The following is an 18,066-nucleotide window of genomic DNA, read 5'->3' on the forward strand; positions in this document are numbered from 1 at the left end:
TTCTGACATAACTGTTCTAAACACGACCCGATGTTGGGCCGGGCCCATTATATGTTTGATAGGTATGGTATGTGGTGTTTTGGGAAACTCACTAAACTTTATGATTACGATTTTCAGTTTATGTTTCAAGTACTACCGGATCAAAGGGGAAGAGCTTGGGGTGATCACATCGCACATATCATATTGTTCCACATTATATTTGACAATGATGTATTTAGATGTTTTGGTCATACTCTGATTATGTTATGGTTTTATGAACTTATTTTGAATGATGATTTTATTATAATTAAAAATAAATTATTGATCATAATTTTTGGGACGCTACAATAAAATAACTTTAAAGTAGAGTTGACAATGGGCCGCAATGGGTTGTGTTCGAGTTCAACCAATTTATTAATTGGATTTAATATTTCAACCCAACCCAACCATTTTATTTAAATGAGTGGATATTTCTAACCCAACCTAACCTTTCAAATAAATGATTTATCACCGGCTTGACCCGTTTATATAATTCTCAATCCAATCTATTAAACAAATGGGTTAAACCTAGGTTAACACATTTAAAATAAAAAGGTAAATAAATTAATTAAAGATTACACCACTTAAATTAGTTCCAAACTTAAATAAACTTTCAAAGTATAATAAAAGTACAATCCCAATTCACAAATACAAATAAATTATTCAAATAACATTAAAAATATGTAATTGATTTTAAAGAGTTACTAGTATTATTGATGCAAATAAAAAAAAATTATGATTGCATTTAACAAAATAAATAACAATACAACATTGTAATTGATAAACTAATACTTAGATTAATACATGGTAGTATTTAAGTAATTATTAAATTATATATATAATTAAATGAGTTAGGTGGGTTGACCCATTTAACCAAGATGGGTTGGAAGTCTCAACCTAACATTCTAAATTTAGGTTTGTTTGGTGATTTGAATCGATTTTTGTCAGCTCTACTTTAAAGAATCGGTTTTTAATATCAAAGTAGGACACATAAATTAAAAAATTACACGTGTTCCAGTTTGACATCTAGAAATCAAATGTTTATTGAGTCAATCGAATTATTAAAAAATCTAAACATAAGAGCTTACAAACAACTTGATTCTTGTTAAACCACATAATTTCTATATAGAAAAAATCCTATATTTCCTTTAAATTTGTTAAAAGAGTATTATATCAGTCCTATATTTCCTTTAAATTTGTTAAAAGAGTATTATATCTTTTGGTCCCTATGATGGTATTTATAGTATTAAGTTAGTTATAAAATATCTTTCAATAACAAGAAAGAAAAATCATCCTAAAACTTTTGTAGTTTTGCATAGATTATAGTTATAATTTCATCAACCATCTTTACAAGTAACAAAAGAGAAACGTAAACAACACTCCTTCATTTAGAATTCTTTATTACATCATATCCTCCTTAATAAATGAAAATAATTTTGCTATATGTCACTTTTTCATTAACTTTGACACATGTCATTTTTTGATATTTTTGAATAAATGTTTTTTCCATATGTCATTTTCTCATTGTTTATCTTTTTTTAATTAACACATCATATTTACACCTCAATTAATAATTGCCTTATTTAAAAATAACCATTAAATTACAATATTACAACTTATATATTATTGAATATGTTTCCTTTTAAATTCAAATTTTAAATTTTAAATTTCAAATTTAAATAAATTTTTATTTAAGCTTTCATATTTAATTTTTTTGTTTTATCCAACCCGTATAACATACGGGTCTCACAACTAGTAGTATCTATATAACAAGTTAGTTTTTAAGTTTTAAACTGAATCATGTGTTTATTAAAGCACACTTGATATAAAATACAGTTTGACACCTAGAAATCGAGTTAATTTTTAAGTCTCAAACTGAATCATGTGTTTATTAAAACACGCTTGGTATAGAGTACAATTTGACACCTAGAAATAAAATGTTTTAATTTTAAATCAACCAGGTTATTAAAAAATCTAAATGTATACTTTATAAACAATTCAGTTATTGTTAATTGACACAACCTTTATATAAAAATATTCTTAATTTCCTTTAAAAGTTGCTAAATATGAATTATATACAAGGGTAACCATGATGATTTTGTAGTAGTATTGAGTTGCATGAAATATTTTTCAATAAAGAAAGAAAACCCTCTCAAATATCTTGTAGTCTTGCATGGATCATAACTTCAATTTCATCAGCCAACTTTGCAAGTAGCATAGAAAAAACATAAATTATAATGTCTCATAGAGAGTGGATAAATTCACTTTCCCACACCTTTCACTCTTTTCACACCACCTTAATGTCACACCACTCGTTTTCATTCTCGTCTCATTTTCTCTTTCACTTACTTTTCACCCATTAAATATGCTTTGGTTGTTATTAGCGGTAAATAAAAAGAAAAAGAAACAAGAGAAAATAGTAAGATTTATTATGGTTAAACTATAGGGTGATGTTCATTGCAACTAACCACAATCGAGGTAAGTGTACACAGCAAGATGCGATGTCTCCACACCTCATATCCTTAGAATCCACATGTCTTTTAACTTTTATAAATCACAAGTTCACAACAAATGAATGACAAACTAATAAATTCATCCATGATTAATATGTATTTTAAGTTTTTAACTAAATACAAATACTAAAAAAAACTTTAAAAAGATTTTATTAACTAAATTAAACTTGTGATTTCATGAAAACAAATAACACAAATAGACATATCTTATTAATTGTTTGTCTCTACAAATATATTTGATATATTTGAATTATATAGAATTATATTAGTATTTAAGGTGATTAGGACTACAATTTGCGAAAAAAGAAAAAAAAATTGTACATTCATGTTGAAAAAAAATCATGTTAGTATATGTTTTTTTTTCAAAATGTTTATAACAAAATCCGTACAAGTAAGAATCTTTAGGGGCTAACAAACAATTATTGAAAAGATAAAGTACCGTATTTGTAATTCTGTTGCTTATATATTAAATCTTAAATCGACGTTAGGGTTTACTTAGCCGGCTTTCTTCATCTATTCAGTGTAGGAGCTCAGAACCCTAACCATGGCCGTCGGGTACATTTCTCCCCCCCTTTCGCATATTTTCTGTAGATTTGATTCATGACTGATGTTCATATGTATTTGATTGAACAGGAAGAACAAGAGAATTTCAAAGGGAAAGAAGGGAGGCAAGAAGAAAGCGTGAGTCTTTTTTTTTTTTGAGAAATTGATATATATTTATCTTTAATTGAGCTCTATCTCTCGAAGATCTACGATTATGAAAAGTTTTCTTTGCAATCTGATTCAATGTTTGTTGAACTGTATATCTAAACAGGGCTGATCCTTTTTCGAAGAAGGATTGGTACGATGTCAAAGCACCATCGTTGTTCAACGAAAGGAATGTTTGCAAAACCCTTGTTACGCGTACCCAGGGTACCAAGGTAAACCTCTATTCATAACATCGTCGCATGATTTCCTTTTGTGTTCACAAATTCATCTAGTAACTGATGTTCATATATACAATATATCGACATAAAATTCGATATAGAACTAGATTCAAAACGTTTAATATTGATTTTTGACACGCCTTCAGCACCGCCTGCACTCTTTTCCCAATCTATCGTGAACAGTTATTAACAATATCATATAGCTCTGTAACTCAATCTTATATATTCATAGATACTTAACTCTCCGTCAAAGCTAAATGTTTCTATCCTTTTCCTAATAGATTGCCTCGGAAGGACTGAAACATCGTGTCTTTGATGTATCCTTGGCTGACCTCCAAAAGGATGAGGACCATGCCTACAGAAAGATCCGTTTGAGGGCTGAAGATGTCCAAGGGAAGAATGTCTTGACCAATTTCTATGTATGTTACAATATTCACCATAACCCTTTTCTTCTTCTGTGTTTATAATCTCTTTTCCTACATTAACTTTACATTTTCAACAGGGAATGGACTTCACCACAGACAAACTGAGGTCTCTGGTCAGGAAATGGCAGTCTTTGATTGAAGCTCATGTTGATGTCAAGACAACTGACAGCTACACATTGAGAATGTTCTGCATTGGGTTCACCAAGAAGAGGACTAACCAGGTCAAGAGAACCTGCTATGCACAATCCAGCCAAATTCGTCAGGTGTGTTTATAGTTTCACATATAAGATTGAAGTTTTTCATCAAGATTAAAGTTCTTGATTGCTGATTTTAGTGTTTTGTTTGATTTTGTTAGATTCGAAGGAAGATGAGGGAGATCATGATCACTCAAGCTCAGTCTTGTGATCTTAAGGAGTTGGTTCTTAAGTTCATTCCTGAATCAATTGGGAGAGAAATTGAGAAGGCAACTTCTAGCATTTACCCATTGCAGAATGTTTTCATCCGTAAAGTAAAGATTTTGAAGGCACCCAAGTTTGATCTTGGCAAGTTGATGGAAGTAAGTTATTGTTTTCACTACATAAGTTGAGGGTATTTTTGGAATTTTAGTTGATTATTGACTCTTGTGTTTTGATATGTAGGTTCATGGGGATTACTCTGAGGATGTTGGTGTTAAGGTTGAGAGGCCTGCTGATGAGCCTATTGCTGAAGCAACTGAAGTTATTGGTGCTTAAATGGGAGTTTGTTAGCTTCTTTTTTAATTGATAATTTGTTGAGCTTGAAATGGTTAGAATGTGTTGGTTTTTATTTACATGAGATTATATCTTCTTTTGAAATCTGTGGTGCAATTTTTGTAGTTTTCTTTCTACCAGATGATAAGCAATGTTGAGACATTTATATTATGCATGATACTTTTGCCTATGGTTTATGAATTATCATGTTGTTATGTGCTGTGGCTTAAGAGGACGTGGTTTGTTTTGAAGCTAAGGCATAATTTTAAAGGTTAACTGATTTGTTAATGGCTTTGGTATTTAAGTTCAAGCATGTTTAGACAAAAAAAGCTTTATGAAGAAAGTGTCGATATTCTAGTATGCATTTGTTGCCTCGAGTCTTTCAAATATACATCTTATGCATTTGCCATGGGTCTTTGAAATATAGATGTTTTGGAGAAGCAATATGTTGGTTTCTTCATGATGAGTTGGAATCTGTATGGAACACAAGTAATCTTTGCAATTGTCTGGTGGGTTTGTGTTGAAACGACAAATGAGTTAAATGAGTTAAGAGTGTTGACCTTAGCACAAGGGGTTGTGCTATGTTAACTTGTTTATTCTCGTGTTGAGTTTGTGTTAGGTTCAAGTGTATACCTTTTGTGCTATGTTAACTTGTTTATTCTTGTGTTGAGTTTGTGATAGGTTTAAGTAGGGGTGTGCGCGGTGCGGTTTGGTGCGGTTTTGAGTCAAAACCGCAAACCGCACCGTATATGCGGTTTGAATATTTTAGAAACCGCAAATCGCACCACAGATGTTCAAAACCGCATGATGCGGTGCGGTTTGATGCGGGCGGTTTATGCGGTTTAGTTGCGGTTTGTGCGGTTTGATGAGTTGTTTAACATTAAATCTATCAAAAAACTAAAAACCTGACCGGGTTAAAAAAATGATTGCTTTCATTTTATAAAAACAAATACAATTTTCGAGTTAAATCGTTTTTAATAAATTGTGACTCATGTTACTATAGTTTTGTAAGTATCATTGTTATTGCTTTATATTGCCGTTATAATTTATATATTCTTGTAAACCATGAGATCTTGATCTAATAGTGATTTAATGTTAGGTTATAGATATTTGGTTATTGTAAGAAATATATTTATATACATCATTTCTAAATCGTGATTTGAAGTTATAACAAAATAAAGAAAAAAAAGTATATATATAACATGCGGTGCGGTGCGGTTTGAACCGCAGTTTTATAAATACAAACCGCAAACCACACCGCATAGTGCGGTTTGATAAAATGATGAACCGCAAACCGCACCGTGAAATTCTAAACCGCATTATGCGGTGCGGTTTGGTGCGGTGCGGGCGGTTTGTGCGGTTTGTGTGGTTTTTTGCACAGCCCTAGGTTTAAGTGTATATCTTGAAATATGTTATGTAATATGAGGTTAAAACACTAAACGTTTTGAAAGAGTAGGAGTTGGGTAGGTGAGGTTAAAACACTAAACATGGTTAAAGAGTAGAAGTTGGGTACGCGGAAGGGAAAACATAATAGTAAAAAGGCGGAATAGATAAAATCATAGTAAGTTTATATGCCAAAATGAAAAAAGTAGTAGCTTAAGAAACGAAAGATGAGATCATGAGGATGAGAGAGTGGTCAAAGAGACTGTAATTTGGGAGATAATGAAAAATTTGAAAATGAGGTGTTGATTTTGATCAAGGTTTTAAAAAGCTCGCCATTGCATGTCAAAGGTCCGAGGCTTGTATGTGCCGCAAAACTTTATCAAAACGCCGTTTTGATTTATATGTCTGTATGAAAATAAATAATAGTTGAAAATATATATAAAAATATGAATTATGTACAAAATTGTCGAAGTCATGTCTTACAAATGACGTGGCTCACCAAGGTTCGGAAAAACTTGAGGTTTGATATTGCCGCCAAGTCACGCCTTACGTTATTTAGAACATTGATTTTGATGGCTAAGTTATTTCCACATTCAATCCAAAGATTTTTTTTTTTAACTTATGGTTTTGATTTTGAATCTTTCTAGTTTATTTAAACAATTTAAAGATCTTGCATATAAATAAATGCATCATTTTTTAGTCATATTCGAGTTGAAATTTTAAATCCTAACCTTATCCGTATAATTAAGTGTTGTGTCATGTCAACCCGTTTATTTAAACGGGTTGAAATATCTTACCCAAACCTGTTTATTTCATTTCGAGTTCGTATCGGGTTTTGTATCATGTAAGTTTTTGCCATCTCTAAACACAATGATGTTTTTTAAACCTAAAAATGATTGGAAAAGTCTTTGTTACTAACTAGTTAATATAATTAAAGTTGTGTTATTTTTTATATTTTTATTTATTATTATTATTATTATTATTATTATTATTATTATTATTATCATTATCATTATTATTATTATTGTGCCGTTCAATATAATGTTGGGGGCTGTTTGATATGTAGTTGAACGGTTCGGTCAACACTTTTTGCACGACTCACTCCGATCATCATGTTTGATAGTTGTTTAATTCGTCTGACACATTTAGTATCTACTGACCCAACTTCTGATTCGGTCCACTAAAAAATGTAACCGACTCAATTCTTGACATTGTTGCCCTAAGAAAAATCACGCTTCCTTTCCTTAACGACTCTTACTTCTTCCTTCTTCCCACGCAACACTATCAACCACAACATGAGGTTGTTCCTGTTGGCCGGTCACCGCTGCCACCTCAAGCAAAACCATGACGGGAGGTTGTTCTCATCGGCCTCTCCTGATGATAGTGATATTCCGACAAACAAATATGATTTAATAATCATTGTCGAATATCTCAAAGAGAAGGTAATTTCACAAGGGAGTTTTCTTAGTTGATTATCTCTTAAATCTTTAATTGTTTTGTATCCTTCAATTCTTGTTGAATCTCAATCTCCTTCGGTTAATACTCATGTTTGGTAAAGTGATAGTGAATCAATCGAGAATAACCTTAAATTCACCTTGGATTTTCATCTGCCCACCTAGTGTTTGATCACTTGCCTGAGTGATTAATACTTTAGCAATACATACGTATTAAGTTTAACTATTGTTGTTGTAATATATGTCACACATACTAGTTAAAAAAAAGTTTAATTCTAATATGCATACACTCCTCTTTTAGCTCCCATTGTGTTTAGTTTCATTTTAGTGGTTATTAAAAGTAGTTTAATTCTTTCAAGAAAAACTATTAGATTGTAAGAAATGTTATTGTAGCAAACTTGTTTACAAACTCATTAACTGTTATGATCTGTAAATGTTATTGTAGCCCAAAATATAACAAAAAGGGTAAAATGGTCATTTTCAGTAATCAACACAGCCATTCTGATGTGTAATTAAACAACATGGTTTTAGTCAGAGGTTGATGTAATCATAACTTCAGACCCAGTCAGGTCCTTACTCAGTCAGATCTTATTCGATCAATAACCATCAAACATCCATTTATTGTATCAACTTGGTTTACAAACTCTTTTAACTGTTATGATTTGTAAATGTTATTGCAACACAAAACATAACAAATGGTAAAATGGTTATTTTCAATAGTTAACACTCAACACAACCGGTCAGATGCGTAATGAAACAACATGGTTTCAGTCAGAGGTTGATGATCGCATGAATTATGTTAAGATACCAGTGTCGATCTTGGATAGGAAGACAAAGGCCTTGTGTAACAAGGTGGTGTATTTGATCAAGGTCCAGTGGCAACATCGGAAGGGTTTCGAATGGAGTTGGGATCTCGAGGCAGAGATGCGAGAGCACTACCCTGAGTTATTCACGACAGCGGACTTCGAGGACGAAGTCTGATTCAAGTGGGGGAAAGTTGTAACACCTCGATTTCTAGGTATTTACATTTCAACCCTTATTATGCAATTAGTTTGCAAGATGGTCCTAAGGAGCCTTAAATGAGAAAAGCGCCTTTACCTAGTACGTTGGGCGTACTCCTTGTACGTTGGGGGTACGTGGCAGAAGGCCAAACACTAATTTTTAGGGTTTGGACCTTATTTAAGCAACATTAACTCCCCAAGACTCCTATCCCTCATGAGCCTCCAACCCCATTTCGTACCTAGCAAACCCTAATCTATTTTTTGAGCATCTTTGAGCCATTACTATGTGTTTTGGTGTTCTTAGAGGGAGGAGAACATCTTGGAAGCTTGAAGCACTTTGGATCCAAAAGCATCTTGCACTCAAGCTTCATTTGGAGGTATAAAGCTCTGAACTTGGTGGTTATTTCATTAGATCTTGCTAGATGTGGAGTTTTGTGCTTATCAGCCCCCAAATCTTGGTCTATTTGAGTATAAGCTACTCTAGACCAAATGAGTTGTCCTTTTGGACGTTTTAGATTGTCTAGAGTGATAAAAATGTGATATTGGCCTTTCTATGGGGCCGAGTACGCTGGGCGTACTTCTGAGTACGCTGCACGTATTCCCTTAGGAGCCCGTTTTTGGATCTTGAGTACGCTAAGCGTACATGCTGAGTACGTTGGACGTACTCAACCTGAGTGAACTCAATTCACTTTTTAACCTTTGACCTTGACCATATTTTGACCTAGGGGTATTTTGAGTGGTAGTTAAGATTGATCACTATTTGATGTATAAGTGACTGGTAGAGCTGATATTCGGAGTAGTGTCCTGTTTAGTTATCTTTTCAGACCGAGAGATGAGTTTTCTCACTGTACTTGTGGGTCGAGGGCACCAATGCCGACCCATTGGGTTATGTAATATGGTTTAGCGGATGTTGCTATGTTGTACAAATATGTTAGAATTGAGTCCTGATATATAGGATGCTGTTATGCGATAGACCGATAGTGATTTGTAGATCTGCCTGTTAGTTTGTTGACTGGTTATATAAATATCTGTTTACTGGATATATGTTATCTGTTATATATATGTCGACACAATATGGTTGGGTTGAGGGGATGCTGCTTTGTGTGAAAGACAACAAACCTGTGAGCAAGCCAGACATAAGCTGTGGGTCCGAAAGGCAAACTAGATTTATGTTGTGGGCTTGGGAGTAAGCCAAACATGAGTTGTGGGTCGGAAAGCAAGTCAGACTCATGTTGTGGACTCATGGATTGTATAGTTTTATCTTGTAAAAATTATGCTGGTGTGTTGCGTTTCGTAATAGAAAAATTAATAAATTTATTATGTACATAATTATAAAAACAAAAAAAAAACAAAAATATTATGATTTTTACGAATTTAATATTTGGAAACAAATTAATTAGTTAAAGAAATACAATAAAAGTTTGAAGGTTAAATATAATTACCAGATAAAATAAAAAGTTATAAAAAAATAAATTATATTGAATCGGGTTGATAATATTGACTAAAAACCTATCTAATAATAATAATAAAAAAACACGTTATAGGTTAAGTTTTATATTAATATTAACTCCTTTAAAAAACTTTAAGCATCGGTAAACCTGGTGTTCTTTTTCGAAAAATAACAGTGAAATTCATATTTTGACACCGATGTTTAGGGGTGCAAACGAATCGAGCCGAACCCGAGCCTGAGCCTGGTCAGGCTCGACTCGAGCTCGTTTAAGTTATACGAGGCTCGAGCTCGAGCTCGGCTCGATTCGAGCTTCTTGTATTAAGTTCGGCTCGAACTTGTAAATAATTATACAAGCTCGACTCGGGCTCGGGCTCGGCTCGTTTTTTGTCTGACGTGCATAAATAAGCTTAAGCTCAACTCGAGCTCGTTAAGAAACTCGTTTACTAATACCCTAAATCCCTAATCCCCAAATATGTTTTTATTTTAATATATAAAAATAATAATAAATTATTTTATATAAAGGCTCGTTTAGGCTCGCGAGCCTAATCGAGCTTAGTGACATAGACTCGAGCTCGAGCTCGTTTAATAAACGAGCTTAATATTAAGCTCGAGCTTGGCTCGGGCTCGTTTAAATCGGTTTCGATTCGAGCTTTTAACGATCCGATTTCGAGTAGCTCGCGAGTAGCTTGACTGGTTTGCATTCCTACCGATGTTTTCAATTAGCTGAAACGGTGTATCAAGCAACAATAAGAATATAAGATATGAAGAAAAACACGTCAAGCTTAAGAGATTTCAAATATTTCCTTATATAGAAAAAGCTGGTATACACTCTTTAAACTCGTTACATCTCATAATTAAGTAACAAAAGAGAGTTTTCATCGTTCATGGAGTAGTCACACCTGCACAAAAACAATTAAAACACATAAACACAACCTGTAAGTTAAAAATCATAATAATTAATAATTAAGAAAAAAAAAAATCAATTTTGCTTCATAAAGAAAAACAAAAAGTAGCACTTACACCCGCATTTGAAATGATGAGGAACTCTTCGATGACAACTTTCAATTAGCCTAATGGCTCGATTAACGTCCCCAATGATTGCAAGTAATGCAGGCGTGACATCTGGACATATGCACTCCGCGTGGCTAACCCTTGCACGTTGACAACACTGTGGGCTTGGAAGTCCTCCATGCAACAATGACTTGCAGGCATTGATTGCCAGCCGCCTCTCCTCTCGGCATTCGGCGGCACTAGGCCCTGCTCCGGTGGCCGGGTTCAGCTCTGATACGGCCAACACCACCATCATGACTAGCATTATGTTAGCAACGCCACCACCCATCTTCTTTTGTGTATAGTAGGTTTTGTTTTGGTGACTTTGTGTTTTGATTTTAGTTGATATATACTTACATATACACACACATGTGCCATGGGTAGTGGGTAGCTAGCAATAGAGGAGAACCACACATTTTTTTTAAGATTAATCAAAAACATTTTAGAAAAAGTAAAATTAATAATATTTGAATTTTTTATTTTTACATTGGTTTATATCATGTAATTAAATCAAATTTATGTAAATGATAACCAGTTATTATCTGAACGACTCACATCAACCGGTCCCAAAGTTACGTGGAAGGTTGCTCATAAAACACTAATAATATTTTTGATATCTTAATACTTCCTATGTGAAATTATGTAAGGTTAATATTTAGTTAATCGTACTTGATATGGTTACGAAAGTAATATACTTAATTTTATATGTTTTATCTTTAACAAAATAAAAATATTTACTAATATATATGCTTTTTTAAACCGTGTTGTTTTCAATCTATGAAATATTAACTTTTGAATAAGATACAAGAACGAAACGAACACTAAAACTTTAGAAACTTTAGAATCAAATCATAAAATCTCAGGCCCACATCACAACAATTTTCCTATAGCTCACTAAACCCACTTAAACTTTATTTGGGGTCCCCATTTAAATGATTGCTTATATTGAATTATCATAACAAGTCCAAAGATAGCTATCTCCTTTATCAATAACAATTTTGGGCAAACAGCGTGTATTGTGTTAGGTCGACACTATACAGTCGCTTGAATCATCACACAGATCGGAATCTACCTACCACTATTCTTCTTTCTGGGTCAATAGTGTAATATCCAAAGCATTAACATCAAGCTTCTTTTTCATGCCATCTATTATTTTTTTTCTCATTTTTTTTGGATTATCCTTCTTTTCTTCTCACTTTTACTTTAGTTTTTTAAAACCGTTGTGTTAGCAAAAACATATAAAAACCTTAGAAAATGAATATGGAACCGTTTGATTAGGCTGTAAACGAACTGAATGTTCGGCGAATAGTTAATGAACCTTTTGACGGGAAGTTCGTTTATTTAATAAACGAACGAACATGAACAAAATATTTGGTTGGTTTAGTTAAACGAACGAACGCGAAAAATGCTATCTTTCGTTCATTTATGTTCGTGAACTTCGCTCATTTACGCTCGTTTATGTTCGTTTAGTAGAATGGATGCTGAATTGAAAGAATAGATGTTAGATTGAAGGATTGGCTAGAAGGGAAATGGTTTTGTCTTTTTGAAGTATTATTTGGTTATTTTTATATGGAATGACAAACAACTAAGTAAAACTTTATTGTACTGTTCTGTTTTTGTCGAACAACTAAGTAACACAATATTATTGTATGGAAATGTTGAACATGTGTTTGTTTTCGTTTAAGTTCATGGTTGTTTATTTATGTTCGTTTAAGTTTGTTTGTGTTTGTTATATGTTCGTTTGACTTTGCGTTCGTTTATGTTTGTTTGTGTTCATTTATGTTTGTTTGTGTTCATTTAAGTTCGTTTATCAACTAAACGAATGAACATAAACGAACACGAACACACTAAATTGTTTAACGAATGAACACGAACATAAAATGTATGTTCGTTTAGTTGTTCGTGTTCGTTTATCGTTCGGTTAAAGTTAAACAAATGAACATCAAAAAACCTCTGTTCATTCTCGTTTGGTCAGTTTACAACCCTACGTTTAATTAACAAAAATATTTCCATTCTCCCACTTTTACATACGACAACCATGGCCATTTATCTCGTTGTTTTTGCCCCATCACCCTAAATAGGGTTGTTACAATTATTAGTTTGAATGAGAGTGGCCAAAAAAGTTGCTAGGTAAGTTGTATAAAAAGGTGGTGGTGGTGGGTGGGATGAACCTCCAAAGGCCCTTCATAGTAGCCCTTTCCAAACATATCGTATCATACGAAATACGTGTTGAGGAATTAAATATCCTCAAAGACTCATGACGAGTCAAAAAAGGGCTCTTATATATATATATATATATATATATATATATATATATATATATATATATATATATATATATATATATATATATATATATATATGTATATGTAATAAAAAATTAGACCATGAGTTGAATATAAAACAGGTTGAAAGAGCATGACTAACTCGACCCGCCTAATTAATGTTTTGTGTTAACCCATTTATTTTTGTGTCAGATTAACATGGTAGTATTGAGACCTTGTAAACTGTAAATATGTTGTGTTATATTGGGCTAAAACACTAAGATGTTGAAAGAGTAAGAATTAGAGAAACATAAATAAAAAGTGAAAAACTGCAAAGATTATGATTTAGGAGGCTGATGGGCGAGGTCATGAAGATGAGGAAGTAACTAAGTGTGACTGTAGTATGAAAGTGTCACACCCCTAAACCAAAGTGGTGGAAACGTTCGGGGGCGGAGGACTTCATATTCAGTATCATAACAGTTCATTGTAAGGAAAATACACACCACCATATATATAAAGATTTCAAAATGTTTACATAATTGTATTTGTTACATCTTCAAAAGATAAATACATAAACATCTTTCAAAAGAAGTAATTAACGCCAGAGTGTTAATCCCCAAAAGTTGGTTTCCAAACCTGCTTAGCGGTTCCCTGAGAATACAAGTTATTTCAAAGAAAAAGTGTCAACAATTAAGTTGGTGAGTTCATAAGCGGTTTTGAGAAAATGTATACCATTCCAAAGTTCGTGCGTTTTCCAAGAAAATCCCTTATTTCCTTATAAAAGTATGAAATGTATATGAATGTTCGTATTGTGAATTGTAATTAGTTGTACCAGGAAAATCCCTTATTTTCATATTAGTTGATTGTTTAGGATACAGGAAAATCCCATATTTTCCTAAAGTAACAGGCAGTCTCTAATGTCCAAGACCGAAAATCGCAAGCAACTGAAATGCTTAAAAGGTTGAGGCATAGTTTTATATAATAAAGCTATAAGAAGATCGCACTTGTTAGATGAAGAATAGTTTTAATAACTACTCATTAATAAAATCAGAATACCATAATAATTGTCTATCCGGTGAGTTTTATAATCATATTAAACATAATATGCCTGTGGCGACGGTCTTCAGGCGTCGAAACGTTATGACAAACTGTCACCCAAAGGACTGTAGCTAACAGTCAGGGCGCGGGATCATGACTTTCCGTATAGATCTATACACATTTGACACGCTCTCCAAACGGGATACTCTGGTTATAATATATAGGACTGTAGGTAGTACCTTTTAACGAAAAGGTAGCATTGAAGATGTAATCGTCTCACGGATTCTTAACTAAATCTGTATTAAAATAATAGTTTTGTATGCAATGTTTATCCTCTTTCACAATGTTTGACAAAGCATAAATCATAAGTTCTTTGAATGCATAAAATGGTTTAACAAGGATGGCTACCCTGGATACTATGCATCTTGTATAAATCTAATGCATGCAAAGTATAACAAGATTTTTCATGTTTTCACTCGGGATCAACCGTGTGTTTACTTGTATTCTCCCCCGAAATGTATTAAAAGTACATTATAAAGTATTTGAAGGTGTATAAAAGGGGGTATGAACACACTTGATTGAAGTGGTTATTTTGAAGTAGTCGAGAGAAGAATCGAGCAAAACTTCGACTAGTGAGAGTTGAATTCTCGGGAGTGTAGAACTTCATTCTGATCTTAAGTATGAAAACTGGGGTGTCGAGATGGCTTTGAATGGAAAAACGCAGAGCAAAAGCGCGGGAAAAGAGAAGAATTGAACAAGAAACTCGGAACCCTAGCCTCCCTTTTATAGGAGGCTGAACCACCTCCGTACGTTGGGCGTACGCTCTTACGCGGGGCGTAGCGTACGTCAGTGCTTACGTCAGCCTCCTGACGGACGATGGGATGTCTGCTACTGAAGGGACTACGCCCTTATCGCCTAGTACGCTGGGCGTACCCCTTTACGCGGGGCGTAACTCGATTTATAGAACTTCTAAATTCCGTAACTCTCTCGTATGAGGTCCGTTTCTGGCATTCTTTATATCCACACATAGGTGAGACTATACTCTACAACTCTCATTTAGACTCCGTCGGCTAGTTTTGACTTTATATTTAATAATACCTTTTTAGTAGACCGATACTGGAAACGTCCGTTAAAAATCCATAACTTCTTCATCCGGCATCCGATTTTATCTGTCTTTTTACCATTGTATTCCTATGGTCAGGGTCTTCAACTTTCGTTTAGGTTGTGTTAGCTAAAGATCGCTCGATCTCTAATTCGAGTTTTTAGCTGTCTACTGCTAGGTCAGAAACTTCGTAAAATCCTAACTTCCTCATACGAAATCAGATTTGGATGTTCTTTTTATGTATGTTCGCAGTTTAATGATATCTACGACTTTCATTTAGATACCTAAGACTAAAAAGTATTTTATCGAGATTTCTTGTTTTATGCTTAACAACGCTTTAGCGGTAGTGTTACGAATCTTTGATTGGTCATAAATCCTTCGTTATAACTCGGATTTTAGTATTCTTTATATTTTTTGGAAACCTTATCACGATATCTACCACATAGTGTACTCAAACGGAGCTTTTTTGAACATTTCATTTTCGATGATATTCTTATTACTTCACAAAGAGGTTACAAGACTCGACTTTTAGGTATTACATTGACCTGAAATAACGGGTTGTTGCAGAAAGTGAAAGGAAAATTTTTTAATGCAATTTTCACATAGGAGGCTAAGAAGTTTCTACATTATAATGCGATTGAACCCAAAAAATTTCTTATATTCGGTTGTGCATTTTGGGTGTGTCCAATTTATTTAAAGAACTCTGAAACACATGCATACATATAAACATATCATTTTTGAGTTGGAAATCTAACCATAATCTTACCTATTTAATTTTTGTGTTGTGTCAACCCGTTTAATTTAAAGGGGTTGAAAACTCTTACTCAAACCTATTTATATCGTGTCGAGTTTGTGTCGTATTAGTGTTTTCCACCTCTACTTCATAGTTCCGCCCATTCATGGATATTTAGTTTATATTTCTTTCAAATTTTAAACAATATAAGTTTTATTATGATTGTATTAATTTATTTTTGTTTATATTATCGTAAAGAATAAATATGACCAATTGACGAAAGCTTTAAGGAGGATGGGGAAGGATACATCAGGTTATCTATAGAAGCAGTACGTCAAACATGGGCTTTGCAGTTCCAAAGTCTCAATCAAGACAACTTTAGGTGTTCAATCAACATCCCATAACAGTTATGGTGTCGCTATCATCTTCCTTAGTTGGAATCACTTGGCTACTAGTACTTCAGAATGTACAATGCACACCAATGTACTTACCTTGGATGATAAGATGAGAGTAGTTAAATTATCATGCATCCAAGCATATTTGAATATCTAATAGTTTCCAGATCATACGTTGAATTGTTAGATTGCATAGATGATCCAATCAAATGGTTTCATGGTCTAACCAAGTTGATTTTTTATTTATTTATTTATTTATTTTTTTTTTTTTTTAGTATGAGAACATTTTTAACTGTTCTAAGATTCCATGTACATGTCAAAAACAATTTGGATACTAACAAGAGTGATGAATGAGTTCTACCTTCCCTATATATGGTTGAACTTTTGGACTTAAAACCCGAACCGAACCAAACCAGACCCATAGCAAATTGAACCGAATTAGAGGATAAGATGAGAGTAGTCAAATTATCATGCGTCCAAGCATATCTGAATATTTAACAATGTCAAAGTCCCCTCGTTCAAAATATTTCAATAGATGTGACATTCCAGGTGGAACGAACTATGACACAGTCTAACAATTCAACATATGATCTGGAAACTCACATCCTCACCATTATGATCTAATCAAATGGTTTCATGGTCTAACCAATTTGATTTTTTACTTTAGTATGAGAACATTTTTAACTGTTTTAAGATTCCATGTACATGTCAAAAACAATTTGGATACTAACAATAGTGATGAAGGAGTTCTACCTTCCCTAGACATGGTTGAGTGTTTGGACCTGAAACCCAAACCAAACCGAACTGAATTAGGCCCGAACAAGCAATGCATTTCGATTTTCGATTGTCTATATCAGGCTTATTCGGTTCTCAAGTTTTTTTGGTCGAGTTTACCCAAATAACAACTTATTCGGTTCTAAGACTAAGCAATCCGGTTAGGTGTTTAATGTTTAGTGTTTAATACGATGTTTTCATAACTATATCTCAAGATTTAGCGCTTGGATTTTACATTCTTATGAGTTATGATCCAAGAAACTAATGTCTATAGACATTAAAGTAAAAAAATAATTAAATTTAAAGACAAAGTGAAATCATTTTTAGTGTATATTGAATATTTGGTCCTTTAATTTGGGAATAAAAACATACCAAATATACAAATATACATCATTGTGATAACATGTAAGCCTACAAGTATATGTTTGGCCTTACTGTACATGTATACTACACAAATTCTAATTTTTCTTCACATTTGAAACAATTATGTATATTTTGCATTAGTTTTAATCAATAAATTTGTTTCTTTAAAAGTTTTGCTATGAAATCATAAGCTACAAAAGTAATAAAAAATATAGTGTTTATAAGAACATTGAAAAGATAATACGGTTTATTCGGTTCTATAGGTCCTTAATTATATTTTAATTGTTATTCAGGTTATTCGAGTAATAACCGAACCAGACCAGATTAATACTTGAACTGAACCGGACCCGTATTGAGTTAATCGGTTCGGTTTTTGGTTCCTCCAATTACTTTTATTCGGTTTTTGGGTTAATCGGATTCGATGTAGTTCTGACCTGAATAACATCCCT

At 33.2% G+C, this 18,066-nt stretch overlaps 1 protein-coding gene and 1 long non-coding RNA gene across 2 annotated transcripts; one reads left to right on the forward strand and one right to left on the reverse strand.

Annotated features, from left to right (window-relative positions):
• Positions 1 to 2,996: 2,996 nt before the first annotated feature.
• Positions 2,997 to 4,800, forward strand: LOC145000892 (small ribosomal subunit protein eS1-like). Its single transcript, XM_078960192.1, has 7 exons — positions 2,997 to 3,086; positions 3,165 to 3,212; positions 3,346 to 3,451; positions 3,739 to 3,876; positions 3,960 to 4,145; positions 4,238 to 4,438; positions 4,521 to 4,800. Exons 1-7 carry the CDS (start codon positions 3,076 to 3,078, stop codon positions 4,611 to 4,613), a joined length of 783 nt encoding a protein of 260 aa, XP_078816318.1. The 5' UTR covers positions 2,997 to 3,075; the 3' UTR covers positions 4,614 to 4,800.
• A 5,874-nt stretch (positions 4,801 to 10,674) lies between these two features.
• On the reverse strand, positions 10,675 to 11,266 carry LOC145001849 (uncharacterized). The gene is made up of 2 exons (XR_013661731.1): positions 10,919 to 11,266; positions 10,675 to 10,797 (listed from the first exon to the last, which is right to left on the reverse strand). It is a non-coding gene; the product is annotated as an uncharacterized LOC145001849 (long non-coding RNA).
• Positions 11,267 to 18,066: the final 6,800 nt, after the last annotated feature.

The sequence above is a fragment of the Lactuca saligna genome, chromosome 6 (assembly GCF_052625555.1).
Source record: "Lactuca saligna cultivar CGN05327 chromosome 6, ASM5262555v1, whole genome shotgun sequence".
NCBI classification, from domain to species: Eukaryota; Viridiplantae; Streptophyta; class Magnoliopsida; order Asterales; family Asteraceae; genus Lactuca; species Lactuca saligna.